Below are 23,596 nucleotides of genomic sequence, written 5' to 3'. Positions count from 1 at the left end.
ATTCATGAAACCACCATAAATTGTATATATTGTTGAAAGATTTGGAGACCATCATAAAACCACCATAGACTGTATATATGTTTAAAATATGGGCAGAGCATCAACAAACCACGATATACTATATATATGGTTAAAAGGTGGGGACAGCATCTTCAAACCACCATATACTGTATATATGGTTGAAAGATGGGGAGAGCATCATCAAACCACCATTCCCTCTATAGATGGTTGAAAGATGGGGAGAGAATCATCAAACCACCATACACACTATATATGGTTAAAAGATAGGGGAAGCATCATCAAACCACCATTCACTTTATACATGGGTAAAAGATGGCGAGAACATTATCAAACCGCCATATCTTGTATATATGGTTGAAAGATGGGGGTAGCATCATCAAACCACCATACAATGTATATATGGTTAAAAGATGGGGGAAGCATCATGAAACCACGATAGACTGTATATGTGGTTGAAAGATGGGGAGAGCATCATCAAACCACCATACACTCTATATATGGTTGAAAGATGGGGAGAGCATCATCAAACCACCATTCACTCTATAGATGGTTGAAAGATGGGGAGAGCATCATCAAACCACCATACACTGTATAAGTGGTTGAAAGTTGGGGAGAGCATCATCAAATCACCATTCACTATATATATGGTTAAAAGGAGAGTACAACATCATTAAACCACGATATAATGCATATATGGTTAAAAGATGGGGAGAGCATCATCAAACCACGATACACAGGATATATGGTTAAAAGGTGGGGGAGGCATCATCAAGCCACGATAGACTGTATATGTGGTTGAAAGATGGGGAGAGCATCATCAAACCACCATACACTCTATATATGGTTGAAAGATGGGGAGACCATCATCAAACCACCATTCACTCTATAGATGGTTGAAAGATGGGGAGAGCATCATCAAACCACCATACACACTATATATGTTTAAAATATGGGCAGAGCATCAACAAACCACGATATACTATATATATGGTTAAAAGGTGGGGAGAGCATCTTCAAACCACCAGACACTGTATATATGGTTGAAAGATGGGGGGAACATCATCAAACCACCATTCACTGTATCTATGGCTAAAAGATGGCGAGAATATTATCAAACCGCCATATTTTGTATATATGGTTGAAAGATGGGGGGAGCATCATCAAACCACCATACAATGTATATATGGTTGAAAGATGGGGAGAGCATCATCAAACCACCATAGACGGTATATATCTTTAAAATATGGGCAGAGTATCAACAAACCACCATATACTCTATATATGGTTAAAAGGTGAAGAGAGCATCATCAAACCACCATAAACTATATATATGGTTGAAAGATCGGGAGAGCATCATCAAACCACCATAGACTGTATATGTGGTTGAAAGATGGGGAGGGCATCATCAAACCCCCATACCCTCTCTATATGGTTTAAAGATGGGGAGAGCATCATCAAACCACCATTCACTCTATATATGTTTGAAAGATGGGGAGAGCATCATCAAACCACCATTCACTCTATAGATGGTTGAATGATGGGGAGAGCATCAGTATACCACCATACACACTATATATGGTTAAAAGATGGGGGAATCATCATCAAACCACGATAGACTGTATATGTGGTTGAAAAATTGGGAGAGCATCATTACACCACCATACACTCTATATATGGTTGAAAGATGGGGAGAGCATCATCAAACCACGATTCACTCTATAGATGGATGAAAGATGGGGAGAGCATCATCAATGCACCATACACACTATATATGTTTAAAAGATGGGGGAAGCATCATCAAACCACCATTCACTTTATACATGGGTAAAAGATGGCGAGAACATTATCAAACCGCCATATCTTGTATATATGGTTGAAAGATAGGGGTAGCATCATCAAACCACCATACAATGCATATATGGTTGAAAGTTGGGGAGAGCGTCATCAAACCACCATAGACTGTATATATATTTAAAATATTGGGAGACCATCAACAAACCACTATATACCATATATATGGTTAAAAGGTGAGGAGAGCATCATCAAACTACCATACACTTTATATATGGTTGAAAGATGGGGAGAGCATCATCAAACCACCATTCACTATATATATGTTTAAAAGGAGGGTACAGCGTCATCAAACCACGATATACTTCATATATGGTTAAAAGATGGGGAGAGCATCACCATCCACCATAGACTGTATATATGGGTAAAAGGAGGGTCCAGCGTCATCAAACCACGATATACTTCATATATGGTTAAAAGATGGGGAGAGCATCATCAAACCACGATACACAGTATATATGGCTAAAAGGAGGGTACAGCGTCATCAAACCACGATAGACTGTATATGTGGTTGAAAGATGGGGAGAGCATCATCAAACCACCATTCACTCTATACATGGTTGAAAGATGGGGAGAGCATCATCAAACCACCATACACTGTGTATATGGTTAAAAGAAGGCTACAGCATCATCAAACCACGATATACTGCATATATGGTTAAAAGATGGGGGAAGCATCATCAAACCACCATACACAATATATACGGTTAAAAAATGGGGGAAGCATCATCAAACCACCATACACTGTATATATGGTTAAAAGATGGGGAGAGCCTTATCAAACCCCATACACTATATATATGGTTGAAAGATGAGGAGAGCACCATCAAACCACCATATACTTTATGTATGTTTAATAGATGAGGAGAGCATCATCAAACTACCATATACTGTATATATCGTTGAAAGATGGGGAGAGCTCCGTCAAATCACCATTCACTGTATATATGTTTAAAAGATGGGGAGAGCATCATCAAACCACTATATAATGTATATATGGTTAAAAGATGGGTAGAGCATCATCAAACCACCATACAATGTATATATGGTTGAAAGATGGGGACAGCATCATCAAACCAGCACATACTGAAAATATGGTTAAAAGATGGGGAGAGGATCATCAACCCACTATACAATGTATATATGGTTGAAAAATGGGGAGAGCACCTTCAAACCACCATTCATTTTATATATGGTTAAAACAAGGGTACAGCACCATCAAACTACCATATACTGCATATTTGGTTAAAAGATGGGGAATGCACCATCAAACCACCATTAACTGCATATATGTTTAAAAGATGGGGAGAGCATCATCAAACCACCATATACTTTATATGTGGTTAAAAGATGGGGAGAGCATCATCAAACTACCATATACTGTATATATGGTTGAAAGATGGGGAGAGCACCATCAAACCACCATTTACTGTATATATGTTTAAAAGATGGGGAGAGCATCATCAAACCACCATATACTTTATATATTGTTAAAAGATGGGGAGAGCATCAGCAAACTAGCATATACTGTATATATGGTTAAAAGATGGGGAGACCATCATCAAACCACCATACACTGTATATATGGTTAAAAGATGGGGAGAGCATCATCAAACCACCATATACTGCATATATGGTTAAAAGATGGGGAGACCATCATCAAACCACCATACACTGTATATATTGTTAAAAGGTGGGGAGAGCATGATCAAGCTACCATATACTGTATATATGGTTGAAAGATGGGGAGAGCACCATCAAACCACCATACATATATGGTTAAAAGAGAAAGAGCGAAGACTTTCCAAGCACGTTCTCTGGAATCATGATTGATGTAAGGACCAGTGCATCTAGTGATCGATTCAGTTTCTTTCTCCTAAAATAAGCCGTGCAAAGGAATATGCATGAAGGCCATTAGCAAAGTTACTTGGATCTGGCCCTTTGCAAATTAGGGAGGAAAAATGGCTGCATCAAGGAAATGTCTGGAGGACAGGGAGGGGGGAGGGGGGGAGAGCAAGAAGTGCAGCAGCAAATTTCAGCCTGAAGATTTCCCCCACACCACTACCCCCTTACATGCAGGAAGACATCTGGCTGGAAACAGAACGTACAACACCCGTCAGTCATTTGTTCCCACTGTTCGTTTCTTAATTGCACCTGAAATCACATCAACGCCTTGGATTCGATTCCCTGCAGGGTGCGTGTGGGGCACCGAGAGGAGAGACTTCATGCAATTGTTTTTGATCTTTCCCAATTTGGGGTGTGTTTTTGTTTTTACAAAAAGAAAACAGACGTGGAAGGGGGTATCTGTATGATTCAACCACCAGTTTGCCTTTGCTTGACCTTGCCGATCGGTGGTTACTTAACTGGGGAAGACTAGTTTGATGCGGGGACCAAGATAAAATGAGGTTGGAGGAGAACAGGGACCAGCTTGTTCTCCTCTGTTCCCAGTTTACGAGGAGGATCAGAAAAGATCAGGCGGGGGTAAATGGCTTCTCCTGTACCCTTAGGAAGGACGCAACAGAGGGTTCTACCAAAAACTCAAGCTTGCGTGTCAGTATTATCCATTTCATGGGCAACAGCTGGATCTGGGCAACATTTGAAATTTTACCTTGTCCAGAGGACAGCCATGGACATTGTGCAGCCCTGTGCACAAAGGCTGTTCTGGAAGTCTTTCATACAAAATAGAGGGAGACAAAAACAGATCCTAGATTGATTGTTACCCTGAAACTGGTCTAATATACCATCAGGCCTTTTCAGATGCAACCCTAAACTGAAGGTTACTGTTATGTACACAAACATCATGCACTCCCATTCTGGTCTAGCCACAAGAAAGGAATGGGAGGTTTTTTCATTGAAAACAAAACCATTTTCTGGTTGTATTTGGAGAGCTCGTTGAAGTGGGTTAGTTTAGTTAGTATTACATGTGAACTGGATTGCTTTGGTTTGCTCAACCAGCCATGGTTTAAAAAAAAAAACAGGCTTCAGTCCAATTAGTAAGCCAGTAAGACCTCTGGAGATTACATTGACCCTGTTGACCTTCCAGAAGGCCTTGAAGACCTGGCTCTGTGTTCACACCTGGGGCTGTGGGTACATGACCAAGCCCATCTCCTATTGTGTTAAACGTTGGACTGATGTTTTTATCATTTTTCCCAGCTGCTATGTTTTATGTTTGTTTTTTTGTATGTTTTTATCTTACTATCGTCAGCTGCCTAGAGTCATGTATCTGAGGTCTCATATAAATCTTCTAAATAAATAAATAAAGGAGTAAAATAAATAAATAGAAGTTATGTTTACCATGGTTAGTGTTACATGTTACCTGGGTCATTATGTTTTCCAGAGGACAGTAATAGTTAATTGAGCCTAGAGATTGAGAAAGACTTTCAATTTCAAGACTTTTACCAAGGGCAACCTGGTCAGTTGCTGAAATCTCACACAGGATTGTAAGATGAACAAAATGTTTATTAAAACACTCCCCAGCATCCTATATTAAGGATTCTTTTTAAAATAAGCTTGCCCATGGTTCAGATGGAAGAGCCCTGATGTTAAAAATACCCTGGGCTCCACTTCACCACCATGCCTTAAACCAGGGCCTACCAGATCAGTAGGAACGCTGCAGGAATGTTCAAATGTAATCCTGAAAACTATTCAAACACTCACGCTGTCCCTCTGCCATGTAACTCGCAGCCTCACGATCTTGTCCCGTCGATAGAAAAGCTCCAGTGTTTCATTAAGGGACGAAAAAAGTGATAAAAGTGTTTTTCAAAGACTCAGTATCTTGTCTGGAAGGTTTGTAGCATCTGCTCCAATAGTACGATGCAGTTTTACTAAGTGAAGAGATTAAACACTTTATAAATAATCAGGTGCAATTGGATGTGGTATGATACAGAGGCCCTGAGATGTTGCTAAGGAAGAGTGGCCCTGATTAATACCCAAAAAGAAAACTATTTATTATTTATTTATTAAATTTGTACGTATAAAACTAGGCGGCTCCTGCCACCTTAGGTTCCATAAGAGCGAGGATACAAATCGAAGTGTGAAAAAAAGAACTTTTGCTGAGAGATTTCCCCAATGCCTGTCTTTTCTTTTCATCAACACAGCTGTTACTGGAACGTGCTGCTTTCTAAAGATGCCTCAAACAAAACAGGGTGTTGGGTAGGGAGGCCAATCCCCCCCCCCCCTGTCTTGGGGGCTCTTTTCTGAAAAGTTCCAAATAAAATGGATTGGAAAAACCCAGAAGGGAGCTGCAGGCTGGTGTGTGCAAACATGCCTGGCCTTGGCACAGAAAGGAGATTCTCAACCTAGTCAAGTGTGAAGAAAGCATCCTTTTCATCCCACTCTTAAGTCCCTGGCCAAAGCTCACGTACTTCAAATGAGGTAGTTAATCAAGTGCTTTCCAATATTCTCTCCTGGGAATATCTCCTCCCCACAAGCTTCCTTAATCCCTTTAAATCCATCCTGCCCATCCTTGCCCCCTTCTCCTCTGCCCTCGCCCTGTCCTTCAGCGTCACCCCCTGAAAGAGCCATCTAGCTCATCCCTGGCCAAACCCCACAGCCCGCAGGGCGGCTTCAAAACAAAATGGCTGAGGGCGAGCGCAAGTTTTTTGTTTTTTGTTTAATTTATATAAAAACCATCACTTTAACATTTACTGTACAAAGGAATTAAAAACAGAGGAATAGTACAAGTGTCCCAACAGCAGGGAGTTTTAGTGTTTGATATCGGATCACATTCTCTGAACGTTAATAAAATAAGATACAAATCCAGCTTGGGTCAGCAAGCATGCTGGAGAAAGGCACCCCCACAAAATTTGCCATGATTAAAAACGCGAGGGAGGGAGGAAGAGCCGAGGTGAGGCTGAAACGATGCACGCGTGACCGGAGGGGAGAATAAAACAGGCCACCGGACCCTGATCCTTCAACCTGCAGCATCTTTCGCTTGTGTGTCAGGAAACAGCCGTGCCTACCTCTTCGGATCAAAGGGGGACCGCAGGGAGGGCTGCCAACCCGCACGGGAGAGGATTCCCTGTCATTCTTCAAAAGAAACACACAATGCACATTCTAGAGCTGTTTTAGGAAGAGGCTATTTTAAAACCCAGGATGGAAAGATGGGCGTCCAGGCTGCCTCCTGGATCACCTGTTCTCTGCGTATCTCCAGAATGCCAGCCTGTGGAGTCACTGATTGTCTCCTGCTCCATTTTGAGCAAGCGGCGACAGGTGGCCAGGGCGATGCGGACATACCCAGTAAATCTCCCGGCTTCTGTGCTCCTGCCCTAGATCTGGCGCTCGCTTTCTTCGTGGGCCAGGAAGATGCCGCCACAGGCTTTCCCCCCTGCCCTTGACCCATCCCTGCCACCCGGTCTGAGCTGGCCCTAGCGGCGGGGCTTGGTTCATCCTCGGTGCCAAGCCGCCTCAGAGCAGGAGGGGGGGGATGGCGCTGCCAACCAGGCGCTTGTCAAAAATTTTCCGGAACAAAACGGGCGATCAGCTGTGCCCTCGGCACTGAGAAGCATCATGCAACCCATTCCATCCGCGGCCCGGTGAGGGGCCAGTCCCTGCTGAGCAGCAGCTGCTGGGGAGAGGAGGCCTGGAGAAGACACTAGTTGAGAGCCACGGGGATGGGAGGGGAGAAAGTTGGGGGCTAAAACCCCCAGAGGACCCCTTGCGGGGCAGCATTAGGATTTGAATGCTGCCTGGCCTTCCACTGCTTGCCCTATCAAGGCCTTTCAACGTCAACCCAAGTTAGAAAGCCTTTTCTACCCACATCTGCAGAGGCAACGGCCGGCGTGCAAGGTGTAAACCCAACCCAAGCAAGATCCCTGCCGGAGCGCACCAGAAGCAGCCCAGAAGCCAAACACACACACGAGCGAACGATCCACAGAAGCTGCGATGCGGTCTGCAGGCAGACTCTGCTGCGGAACGAGAGGGCACCGAAAGAAGAGGCTCAAGGCACAGGAAAGGCCTGGCTGAGTAGGGGGGTTTAAGGCCACCTCCGCTTGAAGGTTTGGGGGCCTAAACACACCTCCGTCCAACGTTCCCTCCAGCTTTCCTTTCCTCTGCAAGAAATTTACGCCCGCTGTGCCTGTTCTTACAGGAGGCTCCCACGACTCCAGGGCTTCTTGGTACCACGTGAGGTGGCCACGTGGAGGAGCTTGGAGAAAAAGGGAGCCCGAATCTCTCAATGGCTACAATCATCTTGAAGTCTCTGAATGGATCAATAACACCAGTGGATCAGAGAGCCACCAGCGCAAGCTGCGGATGGCCAAGCCAATGCCATAGCACGCAAATGTTTCTGTCCAGCCAGAAATTGTGCTAAAAAGGAGGTTAGATCAGGAGTCCCAGTTGTTACGCTGCCCCCCAACTATGCTAAGCTGTAAAAAAGCAACACAGAGGAATATTCTCCGTCCCCCCCTCCCAGCCATGATCTTTTGCAACTTGTGAATTCTGATATACCGAACCCTTTTGCCTTCGTTTTCCTGGGGGCAGGGAGGGCTCCAACATGATCTGTCGCTAACCAACTCCAGATGTGGACCACACTCCCCCCCCCACCACAACCAGGTCATCCCATTCAAGCTTAGCTCTCGCTGTCTGTCTGAGCCATGCACTTGCTATCAGGAATGTCTGGAAAAACTTCACTAAAAAAAAAAAGAAAAGGGAAGAAAAATCCTCCTTCCTTTCATGAAAGAAGAAAGGAAGAAGGAAGAAGGAAGAAGGAAGGAGAAAGGAGAAAAGAGAAAGGAGGAAAGGAAGGAAGGAAGGAAGGAAGGAAGGAAGGAAGGAAGGAAGGAAGGAAGGAAGGAAGGAAGGAAGGAAGGAAGGAAGGAAGGAAGGAAGGGAAAGAAAGAATCTCAAGAGCAACCCATTGACTCTTAGCAATTCTCAAGAGGGTTAGATCATTTCACCTCCTGACCCCTGCCAGTCCCCCTCCAACTTCAATTAGCCCCAGAATTCAAGGCTCAGTGCTTCTATTTACAAGGCGGGGAGAATGTCGCTTCCCTTCCCTCCACGGCCTTGGCTTAAAAAAACAGACCGGAGGTGCAGAGTGGGGGGCGGCAGGGAACTTTTACGTAGTGAGCTGATTTCTTTATAAATAAAGCAAAAAGACGTCAAGTGGCCTGCTTCCTAAAGGAGTCCCCGGGCAGCCACAGTCTTTGTCCAGTCAAGGCAAGACTCCGTCTGGGTCAAATTGGTCCATCTCGGTTCCCATTTATGTGTTCTTTTTTTTCCGTGTAGCACCAGCAATCTCCTCGGAAGCCCAAGGATTGAAGTGGCAGCCCACTGTCCTGTATATCAATACTCCCCCCCATGGAAAAAAAAAAGGTAGAAGAAAGACTCGTGTCCTGGAGGCAGCCAGGGAAGGGGAAGACCTATTGCATTCTGGGAAAGCTAGCTTGGTGTGCGCCTTGTCCTTTCGCCTGGGGTCCCGCCATGCTGAGCTGGTTCGCAAACCCGTGGCCGATGTGGCAGGCGTGTGGCCGTCGAGGTGACAGAGGAATGGGTGGCGTGCGTGTAAACATCTGTACATCGGCGAGCAGTCGCGGGTGCATGCGGTTGGAGGAGGACCCTCCCTCCGGGGAGCCTCCCCGCTAAGATATCTTGCAGTTGTTCCGTGAGCAGTTCTGCGGCGGGCTCTGTGGCGGGCGGATGGACTTGGAGCGCTTCAGGCTGTTGCCTTTGCTGCCGCTCCCCCCTCCGCCGCTAGCCAAGGAGTACGAGCGGCCGTGCATCATCACGGCGTTCATGCCGTTGGCCATGGAGAACGACTTCAGGTGGCTCTTGATGGTGACGGGAAGGGGCAGCTTATCGATCAGGTGGACCGGCGTGCAGGAGACGATGGCCCGGCAACAGAGGTCTTGGAGGCTGAACACTGGGGAGGCGGAAAGAGGAAAGGACGGTGACCGATTCAGAAGGCACGTCCCGCTAAGGAAGGAAGTCTCTCTCGAAGGGTGGAGACAAGGAGACAAGGACACACACACACACACACACACTTCCAGGGGATCATGTCATTTTTAAAGGACAATCATCTCCCTGCGCACAGCCTGATCAGATGGCCAACCCAAGCTTTTTCCACCCCAAATCAACCTACGAGTTGAGGTTATGGCTACACTGAACCAATCTTCTGGCCATTTGCCCTTTATCCCTTCTTACTTCTGGTCACCCTCTTTCCTTTTTAACTGCTCCTCGGATAAGTTATCCCACTGTTGGTTTGAACAACAGCTTCTGAAGGTCCCCGCCCTTCCTCCTCTTTAAGAAGTTTCCCTGGCATTTTTCATTTTCATTCTATTCGTATGACTGTATTTCATTGTTATTACTCGCTGCTGTTTAATGTACTGTATTTATTATTAATTTCTTTTTCCACCTGTTTTTGGTCAGCTCAAGGTGGCATACACACCTAACGCTCTCGCCTATTTTCCCCACAACAACCCTGGCTGGGGAATTCTGGGAGTTGAAGTCCACTCATCTTAAAGTGGCCAAGTTTGGACAACACTGGCTTAGATGGATTCCACTCGGAGGGTTGTATGGCCAAAGCTGCCACGGCTTCACTTCTTTTTCATAATCCAGATCTGTGTTTCTCAGTCTCAGCAACTTTAAGATGTATGGACTTCAACTCCCAGAATTGCTGGCTGGCTGGGGAATTCTGGGAGCTGAAGTCCACACATCTTAAAGTTGCTGAGATTGGAAGACAGCATTAAAAACTTGATTTTCAAGAACGGCTAAGTCAGAATGCTAGATTAATTACAACAAAAAGCAGCTCTGAATTTGAATTTTCTTCCCACCCAGCTCTGCCTCTCTTCTCAGGGCCTTTATACGGCTCTATTCCTACCCCTCTCAAGCAGCACATTTTGCAACAAACTCTGGTTTTGTTCACATCACGTCACAGGCTGGGAACTGGGAACGAGCAACCTGTTCAAGAGAACTTCAGAGCTGGAAACGAATCTCCCAAATTCTTCTGCACCCACAGAGTTCTGCGGGGGATGCAGAAGTAATTAGTACCTCCCTGCAACTAGCGGGCTGGCCAAGGGGAGAAAGCCCACAGCACGTCAGTCCCCTGGAGATGGCAATTAAAATGGGAAGAGGGATTCCTTGGCTGAAGGTTGAATGTGAGAGGACTGGCCTAGTCTAGAGGTGAGGAGACATGCAGTGGGCCTCGGCATTCCAGCTGGACAAGTGGACCTGCCCTGGCAACCCCGAGCAAACAGTGCTGAACGTGGACCAGGCTCTACCAGCAGAAGGGGCTCATGCCCATGAGAAGCGAAGGCCCTGCACTTTCTGGTTGACTCAACAATGAGCCCAAGTGTCTGCTTCACAAAGCTGGCCTCTTCCTTTGGAGATGGGACATTTGCTCTGAGGTGGTCATTGGAAGAGAAGGTGACACCCAGGCAAGGCTTCTAGGCACTCTTTATGCTAATAACTAATGCCTCACACCAAGACCGTCTAAAGAGAACTACCAACTGAAGCCAAATTACTACTGTCATGCAGAGATAAATACAACTCCTTCCCTTCCTCTTCTTCTATTCCCCCTACACATCTGTGTTCCTGGATTTACCCATAAGGAGCAAACCAGCAGCCCCTCTCCTAGTGGGAGACCATAAAAGGTCCCTACTTTTCAATTCCTATTTTGGTCTACATGCCTCTAAACAGAGGACAGAAGAGAACAATGCAACTTTCGGAAAGGGACTGTTTCTGAAGAGACTCTCTGTGGCCAAGAGACTCATGTCCTGCACAGAAATTAGGCTATGCCATCTTCTGGTCAAAAGATAAGCTGCATCTCAGAGGAAGAGAAGAAAGCTAGTCCTCCTGACCATGGCTATTATTTTGCCTAGAGGAAGCCCCAATACAAGGCAGTGCCTCATGATGCTTCTTGCCAAGAGCTTCCACAAAAATCAAGGGGGCCAAATGATCACCAAAGTCCAGCCATTTTATGGCCTTAATCTCTTGGAATAATTTGAAATCCCACAGGATGGATCTTTTCACAAAGGATGTTATCATTCACAGCAGTCTTCTAAGTCAGTTCTTTACAAAGGATTAAGAATTTTTTAAGCCCGTTTCTTCAGCTAATTTAATGGGTCAACTCTGCTCCAAGGGCATGTGAGAAATAACACAATTCTGAATACTCAATTTTCTCTTCAAGAAACCAAGGTAAGGGGGGGGGCTAATTAGGTTGGAAGTTAAGAAGTCTACTCATTAGAGCAAAGGCTTAAGAATATAGAGCTTATGCTTAACTTCAATAGCAAAAAGAGAAAAATACTTTTTTCTTCTTATTAATAATTATTATTATAGTGTTCTGTATTATTACTATTACTATTACTATTACTATTATTTTCTGTATTATTAGCAGGAGCCAACTTCCAACTAATTAAGTCACAGTAGTTTCAGAACAGAGTTCACAATTCTGATGTGGCAAGCTTTTGTGTCCAAACTCAAGAATCGATCGTGACAAAACTGCATGTCCTGATCCCAAAATCTTGATCGGGGATGGACCCCTGGGTCCTCTGCATAAGGAAAAGGGGGTGAATTAGGCTTACTCACCTCTGTTGGGCCTCCAGATCTTCTCCATGCCATGTCTCATCAGCACAATGCGGGACAACTCTGTGAAGGACTCAATCACATTGAAGTTGCACAACGGGCTGACTTCAAAGAAGGTCATGCAATTCTTCTCTGCGTAGGATCGGGCTTGCTCCGTGGGCACCTGCCGCTTGAAGGCCAGGTGAAGGCGGTTACCAACCAAGATACGGGGCACCCCAGGGGCATGCTTTAAGAAGATGCAGAATAACATTACAAACATTTGTACTCACATGCCACCCAAACTTCTGCCTTAAGATTTCTCATTTGGCAATCTATTGTACCCATCCAGCAGCTCCATGCAACTTCAATGACATAGATGTCTTAAATTCAGTGTCTTACTGCTTTGCTAAAGTAGCAGGGATTAATGTGAGGTCTTGTGCATTCTTTTATTACTTATGTATTTTTGTAGAGAAAAGTACTGGAAATACTACAGAGCATGTTCAGTGCCCCAATTTAAGAACAGCACAGAGGCTGTTGCCTGGATATGGCCCAAGCTTAATACACTGCTGGACTGCTTGACAGAGAAAAGGAAACCAAGTTGTATTAGCTTGTATTTAAGGAAACTCCCATGACTGATCATAGTTTCTTACCACATACTGCTCTCAAAAGAACCAGTAACATCGTTTCACGTTAAGGCTGGTCAAATATGTTGGTTATTGCACACTGTGGGGATGAACCAGGTTTGGATTGCTACATTTCGGGTTTATGGTTTGGACTTACAAAAATGATTGCTCTGCCACTTGGGCATTAGGAAATGGATAGCGACAGAGCCTTCAAAACATGTTTTTTTTAAGGCATGGATTGGAAGGCTTTAACTCCAGCATCAAGGTGCAGCCTAGAGAAGGCCAATTCAGATACTGATAGACCCTTCAATGATAACTTGGTCTTCAAAGTGGCCACCAGGGAAGACTGTCGTTGATGTCTGAAGCAGGAACTGTAACTGCTTCCTACACAAGAGAAGCCCACATACCCACTTTGGAAAAGCTACATTACTGCCAAGGTTAGATCTCCTTTTTATTCTAGTGACAGCTTATATAGCAGAAACCATTCAATTTATGGCAGGTTTAGCCACAGCACTTAGCTAGGTAACTCACTGGATCATGAGCTTCATATAGTGTACAGGTAGTCCTCGACTTACGACCATTCATCTAACAACTGTTTGAAGTTATGATGGCATTGAAAAAAGTGACTTACAACTGGTCCTCATGCTTATGACCATTGCAATGTCCCCGTGGTCAAAATTTGGGTGCTTGGCAACTGGCACATATTTACAACAGTTGCAGCATCCCAGGGTCACATGATCACCATTTGCGACCTTCCCAGCCGGCTTCCAACAAGCAAAATCAATGGGGGAAACCAGATTCGCTTAATGATTGCATGATTCGCTTAATGACCATGGCAAAAAGTTCATAAAATTGGGTGTGCCTCACTTAATGACTGCATTGCTTAGTGATGGACATTCCAGTCCCAATTGTGGTTGTAAGTTGAGGATTACCTATATATATGAAGGAGCGCATGGAGATGGTAGAAGCAGGGATCACTTGCAACTGCAGAAAGATATGGATACAGTTAATGGGGCAGGTGTAAACTGGCTTAGCTTTCCTTTTTCCTTCTCTTTCCTTTACTTAGCTTACTATTTCTTACTCCTTTTTTACACTTTGCATAATGTTGCCGACCTCAAAAGGGAACAGCATGATTGTATGAAGGTAAGATCAAATTTAGTATGACTAAAGGGCTTTTCAAAAGCCTAGGTCCATAATGGTAGCCCCATATAATCTCTGCCATGCTTACCTCATCAATTTCCTTGATCCACCTATCGATTCCATCAAAGGACCAGCGATTGGTGATGTCATATACCAAGAGGATGCCCTGGGTGGAGAAAAACACTCCGCTAATAACTTCCTCATTAAAGAAAGGCCAGTGGAGGCTGTGTATCACAAAGGTATTCTGCCAAAACACCACTTTCCTAACACACTAAAGGATAACACAGCTACAGAGTTTCCTGGAAAAATTTTTGAAGCAAGACACATGGAGTGGGCATCTCCACCTCTTCATATTGAAAAGCCTATTTTATTTAGAGTCCAAGACCAATAATAAAAATACATCAAATACAACAGATAGAAAAGAAAGGACTACAAAAGATGTTTGAAACAGTAATGTAAGGAAGACACCGAATGACTCCTCTAAGCCATGTTGCGACCTTCTTGGAGATATCTGGAAGTTGGCCACATAAAAGAAGAGCGGTCACCTCTTGATCATAAGAACGGTTAAATTTCCTGACCACTGGCGTTATAAAATCCATCTGCCACTGAGAGTACAATGGGCTCTTTACCAGCATATGGGATACAGATTCTCCCTTTGTATCAGAACAGACACAAGTGCGGTTTTCATAAGGGAGGCTTCACCCTAATAGGGAGCATGTCAGTTTGAACCTGGGAGAAAACTCTGCTGTGCGGGACAAGTAAGATGTTGTAGGAATATGTAGGGATAATTGGGGTGGGGGGAGGGCAGAATTGCAGTGTAACAGAGATGGGAATCTCTGGTTCTCTTGGTTTGAATGACTTGGTCCCAAACCTTCTGTTTAAATTCAGCCATGGTTTTATCAAGGCCGAGGGACAGAATGGAAATCTGTGGGGAGCAGCACATTCTGCCCTCCAGAGCTGCCTGTGATGAAGAGGGCCAAGACAGATGTTGAGCGTGCACGGCGCTTCACAGAAACCATCCAGCACCAGCGTGCCGAGTTAACGAGTCTAGTAATTTGCACACATGAGGTTTGCTCTGCCAATGGCTTCTCCACGTCGAAATGTTTTTGCATTAAGGGCAGGAACTGAAACTGTCACCCTCTTGATTCCTGTGCCATGTCATTGTGGCGGTTTCTTCTAGTGGCGGAGTAATTGCGTTATGCAGGAAAGCAAACTGCTAATGCAGAAAGCTGTTTTTGAGCTTTCTAGCACATTAGGAGCCAGCCTGCTGTACAGACAGAATCACAGCAAGTGGTAGCTCACAGCATGGGCTATGACTTAAGAAGGCAAAGTAACATCTCCTTCTAATGAAGTTCAAACCCTGGGACCTCGTGGTCATTTTCATGTAGGTTTTTTTTTTTTTTTAAATAATGTGGAAGTGGCTTGCCATTGCCTTCTTCAAGAATCCTACCTGGGATTCCCTGGTCGTCTCCCATCCAAGTAATAACCTTGCTTAGCTTCTGAGTTCAGAGAAAATCACTCGAATGCTGCCTTCTAAAGAGGCATGACTTAAAAGCCCACGTTCCTGGCAAGCTTAGGGGATTACGTGTAAAACCACCACAAAGTACAGAGACACGTTAGTAGCACACTCTGGCCTTGACCAGGAACCAGCTTGTCAAAGAGGGGACCTTGAATCTTTTGCTTGCAGATTCAGACACATTCGATACGCTTCCTACGAAAAGGAAGAAGGTTCGAAATAGTCCGGCAGGAACAGCATGGGGAATAGTACACCCCAGTTGTATGTTGTCGGCCAAGGTACATCTCATCTGCATTTCTCTGATTCTGATGAGACCATGTATCCATTCTCAAGGAGTTCATCCCTACTGTGCATTCATTATAACTGATTATGGTGAATGATTCAGCCAGAAAACACCTAGAACCAGAGCATAAGCTGCAGAGACGGGCTCAGAACCTGGGTGTAGAAACACAGAATGGAATTCAACAAGCACTTAATTTCCAAACCATATTTTACAGGGAAGGATAATCTGATTAAATGACACTGTCCTCTACAGATAAAAAGCATGAGGTTAAACATTTATTATCTGAAGAGTTTTGACCAACACTAGCCGTAAACTTTGAACTGAAAGTGAGAAGAAAAGGGAGGTTTAGTCTTGTAATTAGTTAAGATTCAGAATTCTCAATATATCTAAGAATATATGGCCAATTTTACTTAGTACAGCTATGTAACTGTACACCTTTTCTGATATAAAACAAATACATACCCCACATAGTCTAGGGATGTTGCAAGTTTGCAAAGGAGCAGCAGGAATGGACAGCTGAACCTTCATTTTGCTTGTTTTCCATAAGCATTTCATATTAGAAATTTTGCTCACAAGGAGAAAATCAGATCATCTGAGTTGAGAAATCTGATGCACGGGGCCCTGTGGTACCTACCATGTCTCCTGGTTACAAGTCACAACTATTCTGTGAAGTGGATTCCTGAGATTTATCAATATGGGTGTGAAACTTACCTGTTACTATGAGTAAAAAAAGACTACTTAATAAAACGAGAACAAATTAAAATATTTCAGAAACCTATTGCCATACGCTCAAAACAAAATGAATCAGACTGCTTCTATACTAAAAGTCATCTAAAAGCTCACCCTACACATATATACTTTTGGACGTAAACAGAGACCAAAGAGAGAAAGACCAGTTGTCAGAATTTAAGCAGAACAGGGAAGAAATAATTTAAGGGAAGCAGAAGTGATTATGGCAAGTCTCTCATTCCGACTGTTTGATTATGAGCCACCAAGTTGGTGTCCACTACTACTGACCACAAAGATAAATTTTCTCCAGGAGGATCTGTCCCTAACCTGGTCCTTCAGGATCCTAACTGAGTCCATCCAGCTTGCTGCTGGTCATTCTCTTCTCCTCTTTCCTTCTACCTTTCCCAGCATTAGAGCCTTCTCCAGAGAGCTGGGTGTTTGCATAATGTGTCCAAAGTAAGATCATTTGAACCTGGTCATTTGTGTCTCAAGTGAGAACTCTGGGTTGATTTGTTCTATGACCCATTTGTTAGTTTCCTTGGCTATCCATGATATTCTCAAGAGTCTTCTCCAACCCCAACATTCAAAAACATCGATATTCTTTCTATCCTGCTTCTTCAAAGTCTACTCATTCCAATGCAGTCCTCAGATCACATCAGTTAGAAGCAGCAGTCTGAAACATTCAGAGGCCACCAAGTTATCTCTTTTACCCTAAGCTAAGGCATTTTGAGGACCATCCCGAAAGAACCATCTCCATTTCCTCACTCTTTTCCATATAAACCCAGGCATTAAGAAGCTCCTAAGCAATGACTGCAAGAAGCATTTTTCTTCAAGTGCAAGCCTGCGTTGGGGAAAAAGCAGCAGAATTTAATGTTGCGAGTGGGACTCACCTGGGCTCCTCTGGAGTAGGATCGAAAAATAGTACAGAACCTCCCTTGGCCCGATGTGTCCCTGGAATAGAGGGGGGGAAATCAACAGCACAGAAGCTTTGAAAAGTCCCAATTTCCTCACCTCGCTAAAGGAAGTGCATATCTGTACATTTGGCCACTCACTGGCTAACACTGGAACATATTAATCTTTAATATTTTACCTGGTCATCCACACGAAACCAGGTTTCAGCTCACTAACATGTCATTTACTAATGCAGATCATTGTTCCCACATCTATTCTTGCTGGTAATACTTTTCAACTCTGTCAGAAATGATATTCAGAATCTCTGAGCCCTGCTTCACTAGACTAGGGCAGTGTTTTTCAACCTTGGCAACTTGAAGATGTCTGGACTTCAACTCCCAGAATTCCCCAGCCATGCTGGCTAGGGAATTCTGGGAGTTGAAGTCCACACATCTTCAAGTTGCCAAGGTTGAGAAACACTGGACTAGAGAAATCAAGACTTATTCATAAACTATCTTAATGCTTTGGCCAAGCAAGTAGCTTTTCCTCCCCTCTGCCTCTTCTTCCTCCTCTCATGTTGGAACACAGGTTCCAACAGTACAGAAAGTGCTCAGTGCTTTATTTTATAAGTTATAAAAACAAATCTGCTTCTGGTCTGGAAAATAAATTACTTGGGTCCGGCAATCAAGGTCAATTGCAGAGGCCAACAATACGCCATGCGATTGTTACAACTGTGTTTAGGAGTACAACGTGTTCTGTAGTAAACAGATCCAGGGTGCATTGAGGATACCAGCTGCCTCCACACGTGCACAGATGTTTATGTCACGCCTTTGAATTTACCTAAACAGTAGAGCGCGCCAAGGGGCATCACCAGACATCTGTGATGTTATGGGGAGTGCTGTGCGGAACAGAGCAAGCGCCTACTGAAATGCAAGCTGAGGTCAGGTTCAGTTTGGCTTCAGACCACATCACGGTGCTTTGAATCCTGCTGGGCGTTTAATGATCTGGGAGGAGCACACAGCAAGCAGCTGGAAGCCTCATTAGCCCAATTTCCTATATCAGGTTTCTCGAAACCAAAAGAACCACCACGCTTATTCAATCACTTCTCATTATTATGTAAGCTACGAGGCTATATTTTAGCAAACGTTTCCTAGAAAGTGTCTTCTCTCTGCACAAGCAGCATTGGATAAACCGGGAAAAATGTCATTTCAATGGTGGCAGTGAACGTTAGCTGGGAAGCACACTTGGCCTGTCAGAAAGGTGGAACAAAGACTTCCAAAGCCTCTCCGACCTGCTCATGCAAGAGATTATTCCTACGGCAATAATGATCAAAAATCAATATTCTCAGGACAGACATTAACTAGAAGCTAGATCCTTGTGGATAATTCTCTCGGAATAGAAATTTAAAGAATTCCCGATCGAAAGGATAGTTTAGCAATGAAAAAAAAAAGGGCCAAACAGGGCACTTAATAAGTTTATGTACCTGCTCTCTCAAAGCGACTCAGGATGGTCTACCATTAAAAATACCCCACCCCCCAATAAATTATCATAAAATATGAACTATCGTAAAACTTGTACAGGAAATTCCGCCGAGGCAGTTCAACAAACCAAAACGATCCTATCAGGTATGAACGCTAATGCTCCTGATCCAGTGCCAGAAAGAAAAAAAAACAGGTCTTGAAGGCTTTATAGAAGGCAGGTGGGGTTGGGGGGATGCTATTCCACGGACGGATGCAGTGACAGAGTCTCTGGGTCCCATAAGATGACATTGTTTGGGTCACGGGACCCAGTGCATGCTTATCTTGTCAGAACTCATCAACTGGGCAGAGATGATCAGAGCAAATAACCCAGCCCTGGTTTTAAAAGCAATAACCAGATGTTTGAAATATACCTGGAGGTCTGGCAACCATGCAGCTCACAGAGTAGAGGTGTGACATGGGTGTACTAAGGTATAACTATATGTGCTGCTGCATTCTGGATGAACTGCCTTCAAGGGCAGCCCCATATAGACCAAATTGCAGTAATCCAGACAAGAGGTGGCGAGTAAGACCTCCTGATCCAGGAAAGGATGCATTGGTACACAGAATGGATCTGTGCAAAGGTCCCCCAAGCCATAGCTGTCACCTGCTTTTTGACACCAGTGTTTAAAAACCAGAGAGAGACTCAGTATTTCTTTCCTTGATAACTTTCCCTCCTTCTGTTTAGATGATAAACTTGTGGGCTAGGTTTCACAACTTTCAGTATTTTACACTGTACAAAATCTTGCTTTCTTGTAGCATATCATTCATTATAATAATAATGGAGAGGAGATTCAACATAAGCTAATTCACAAGCTACACGAATGTTACTGTGTATGGAATATGGCATTTTTAACTATCTTCAAATAATTAAAACAGATTTTAATAGCCTTATAAGCTAAGGTTGCAGGTTATCTTAATGAGTTCAGATTCTCTGCTCAGGTTTTCCACTACTTTGAAATATTTCAGCAATGTGGACTTACCAGAGCTCCAGTTTGACCCTTCTGCCATCTAACAGAATTGTTGTGGTTTTGTAATCAATTCCTGCAATGAAAAGAATGGAAATATAATTACATAAATAATGGCATATGGACATTTTTATTACTACAGTGTTATCAGTGAGATAGTACTTTAGTATGTAAGAAAAGAAGGCCCTACCTTGAGAAACTTACTACCTAACATTTTGCCCAGGAGAAAAAAATGGAATGGAAGGATAAATAAGAAAAAAATATGTAGGTTTTTTCAGTTATGGGTAGTTATGCTCCATGATATTCCTAGCTATTACGAACAGGTAACAGATTGATTCCCTTTTCCTTCTTCACAATTTGGAAGTGAAAGAGATCAGAGGCAAATACTCTGAATATCTACAAAACAAAGTTAGATGGGAGGAAGAGAGAAACCATCTGTTACCTTTGCAAGTCTGACCTAGATCTGCTAGTCACATTCTATTACAGCACTATAGTTAGTACAAGGGTTACATCTTACGTGTGTGTGTATGTACAGTGGTACCTCGGTTCACGAACACTTCTGTTCACGAACAATTCGGTTCACGAACAGCTCCGTTCGCAAAATTTTGCCTCTGTTCGCAAACGCTGGATCGGGTGACAAACAGAATCCACGGCCATTTTCCCTCCCGTGACACGTGGTCGCGGCTTTCTGTAGGGAGGGGGACTCTCCCTCCAAGCAATAACCGCCTCCCCACCCGCCTTCCTGTCCTCCACGCCAGAAGTCGCGTCCAGCAAGGTTAGCTTTCTCTCTCTTCGTGCTGTACTTTGTGTCATATTTTTGCGGTTTAAAAAAACAACATATGGTTCAGAACGGATTAACTGTAATTACATTGAATCTTATGGGGAAATTTGATTCGGGACGTGATCAAAAATCGGTTGGCGACCAAATTCGGAGGGGTCAGAACGGATTAACCGTATTTACATTGAACCTTATGGGAAAATTTGATTCGGTTCATGACCAATTCGGTTCACGACCAGAGTCACGGAACGAATTAAGTTCGTGAACTGAGGTACCACTGTATTTGGAATAGCAGCGTATTGAATAGGTCTGCTTTATAAGATGTGAAACTTTCATGCTGAGTATAGTGCATTCCAGCCTTCCCATTCTGGAGAGGCCAAAACGGAGACCTCAGTTCTAGATAAAGCAGTGGTAATAACCTCTCTTGGTATATTCATGGCACATGGATCTCAGATTGGAAAACTGATTTTACAGCTCCGAAACCGATTTCACAGCGTGCATCCAAAAATGATATTTGCATTAGAACTATGCATGCAGTAAGTCTGGAATGCATCCATACAGAGACGTAACATGTCCGGCTTCTGCCAGATCTTCAAAAATTAGTATCCGATTCATCAAAGCAACGCATGTCATTGCTGGGACGACCTTAATAGCAGCTCCAGGTGTTTATCAGATATTAGGTCAAGGAGCTAAAGTTTACTACTATCACATATACCCAAATACTTAATAGAACGGGAATGAAGTATCAACACTAAAAACTTTCAGTGCCCTGCCACAGAAACACATCAGCAATTTTAGAGACCTGCACATTGTACCAACAGGGTTTCAGCTGGTCATCTCTCTTCCGACCCCTCCCAGCATTTAATCTGTGCAATACTTAGGACAAACAGGTCTTTATTGGATAGTTTCAATATTTTGTTAACTGGCTAATAGTTTTAATTGGATGCGACATGTTCTGCCTTCCAGGAGATCAAGAACCATTTTTCAAATAATGTAAACATTTTAATTGATTGATTAATTCATTAAATCATATAAATTGGATAAATAAATACATTTCACAGATTCAGTGATTTGGCTGACACTTTATATCATGCCAAGAGAGCCATGGGCTGCATAAGGTTTGAGGAATTAAAGGACAAGTAACTTAACTTTGCATTAAAGTGAACTTCAGTGTTCTGATTTCAAACCTGAACTTTTCATATTTGTAGCTCTAATCTTACCTTAGTATCTCACACGGATAACTCAGGATATGTATCTTCTATTAGTATAAGATACCATGGGCACCCCATCTTATGAGCTATTGTTGTTTAGTTTGATAGAAATCAGCCCCATATTTCTGGAGATTTTCTGGCAGTGTGCCTGCCAGTAAAATCCAGTTACTATTTCCCCTAAAAGCAACCTTTAATATTTTTCTCCCCCACCCAGGAAGTCACAAAAAACCCCACAGCTATTCAGAGGAAGGGAGCTAAGAAATCCCAAGCTGCATTATCAAACCCATGATATCAACATTATTAAATCCATGCCAGCCTTCTTTGCAATAACCTAACCACGAGGAAGTTGTTTCAATTAAACGCTCAACATTGGTGCAGTACGCTGGACTTCGGTGAAGTGATGAATGCTGCCAGAATTACACACAAGAAACAGCATCCATGCAATTTATGTTTTAAGAGCTATCTGATCAATTCACGTGTGCAAAGCAGAGCCTTTGTAAAGCTCATTGCAACGTCAAGCACCCTTTAAAAAAAACAAATTACATTCCAAGTGCTGCAACAGTCCCTTTAATTTTATGGAAACTAATTCAACGTTTCTCATCATGCCAAATGCAGATACTCTTCCCGATGTGGTCAAAATCTTGGATTGCTTACCTGCAGCTATTTATATTTTTCAAATCTGCAGACACTCACTGTAATCATGCCATCAACACCATGCCTAGCTTTTCCCTCGTATATCGCAATACCTGGCAGCCACAGGAAACATTACAGAGGGTGTGAAAGTCCTCTAACTCAGACTTGTCACTTGGGTAAGTCTGCATACAGCTAACAGGAAAAAAACAACACTTTCAGAACTCAAATCTCAGAGAAAAGATGGAAGCTGTCCTCTTTCATTTGACAGCAGCTTCTTAAAGAAGCTTTTCTGCATCACGGACGGTTTCCTTTGGAATCTCCTCCTTTGGCATGGTCTCCCTCCGGCTGGCAACTGCTCTGCCTTTCAACTCGCTCCCTTGATCGCTGACAAACAATTGCAGTTTTAAGATTGCACGGTCCCTATTTTAATCCTATTACAAATAAGGAACACTTTTCAGCACCAAGTCTTTCGTTACAGCCACTGCTTATGTTTGTCAGCATCAGGCCAGTTCAGACAAGTTGCCAAAGTGGAGAACTGGGCTGTTCAAATATGTTTTATAAAACCTAACATTTAAGCAAACAAGGCAGATTTAAACTGACTGCAACACTAGAGGGCATTACTGCATAAAATAGTGTTTCTCAACCTTGGCCACTTGAAGATGTGTGGACTTCAACTCCCAGAATTCCCCAGCCAGCCATGCTGGCTGGGGAATTCTGGGAGTTGAAGTCCACACATCTTCAAGTGGCCAAGGTTGAGAAACAATGGCATAGAGGCTTATAAACTCCTGGAAAGCTAGTCACTAGTGGTTTTTTTTTTTTAAATCAACAAATACAGCATGTATACAAATAACACATCACACTCAGGAACTTTCCTGATGTCACTAACAAGCTAGTCTTTCTCAGCCCAATCGACCCCACAAGGATGTGGTGAGAAA

The 23,596-nt window shown here is 43.5% G+C and overlaps 1 protein-coding gene across 1 annotated transcript in view; it reads right to left on the bottom strand.

Annotated features, from left to right (window-relative positions):
- Positions 1-6,465: 6,465 nt before the first annotated feature.
- RAB40C (RAB40C, member RAS oncogene family) overlaps positions 6,466-23,596 on the bottom strand; it is a 37,620-nt gene continuing 20,489 nt past the window's right edge. The window contains exons 3-7 of the mRNA XM_088151012.1: positions 20,055-20,115; positions 17,554-17,614; positions 14,224-14,301; positions 12,397-12,619; positions 6,466-9,733 (exon numbers count right to left, since the gene is read on the bottom strand). Of these exons, the coding sequence (XP_088007138.1) occupies positions 9,453-9,733; positions 12,397-12,619; positions 14,224-14,301; positions 17,554-17,614; positions 20,055-20,115 (704 nt within the window). The 3' untranslated portion in view covers positions 6,466-9,452. The remainder of the gene's footprint in view (positions 9,734-12,396; positions 12,620-14,223; positions 14,302-17,553; positions 17,615-20,054; positions 20,116-23,596) is intronic.

Source organism: Python bivittatus, unplaced genomic scaffold, assembly GCF_059951505.1.
Source record: "Python bivittatus isolate LINGU-HERP-01145 unplaced genomic scaffold, Pbiv_v1 ctg000640_np1212, whole genome shotgun sequence".
In the NCBI taxonomy this organism is placed as follows: Eukaryota; Metazoa; Chordata; class Lepidosauria; order Squamata; family Pythonidae; genus Python; species Python bivittatus.
Note: the sequence above shows the minus strand (reverse complement) of the source record. Positions and strands in the feature narration are given on the sequence as shown.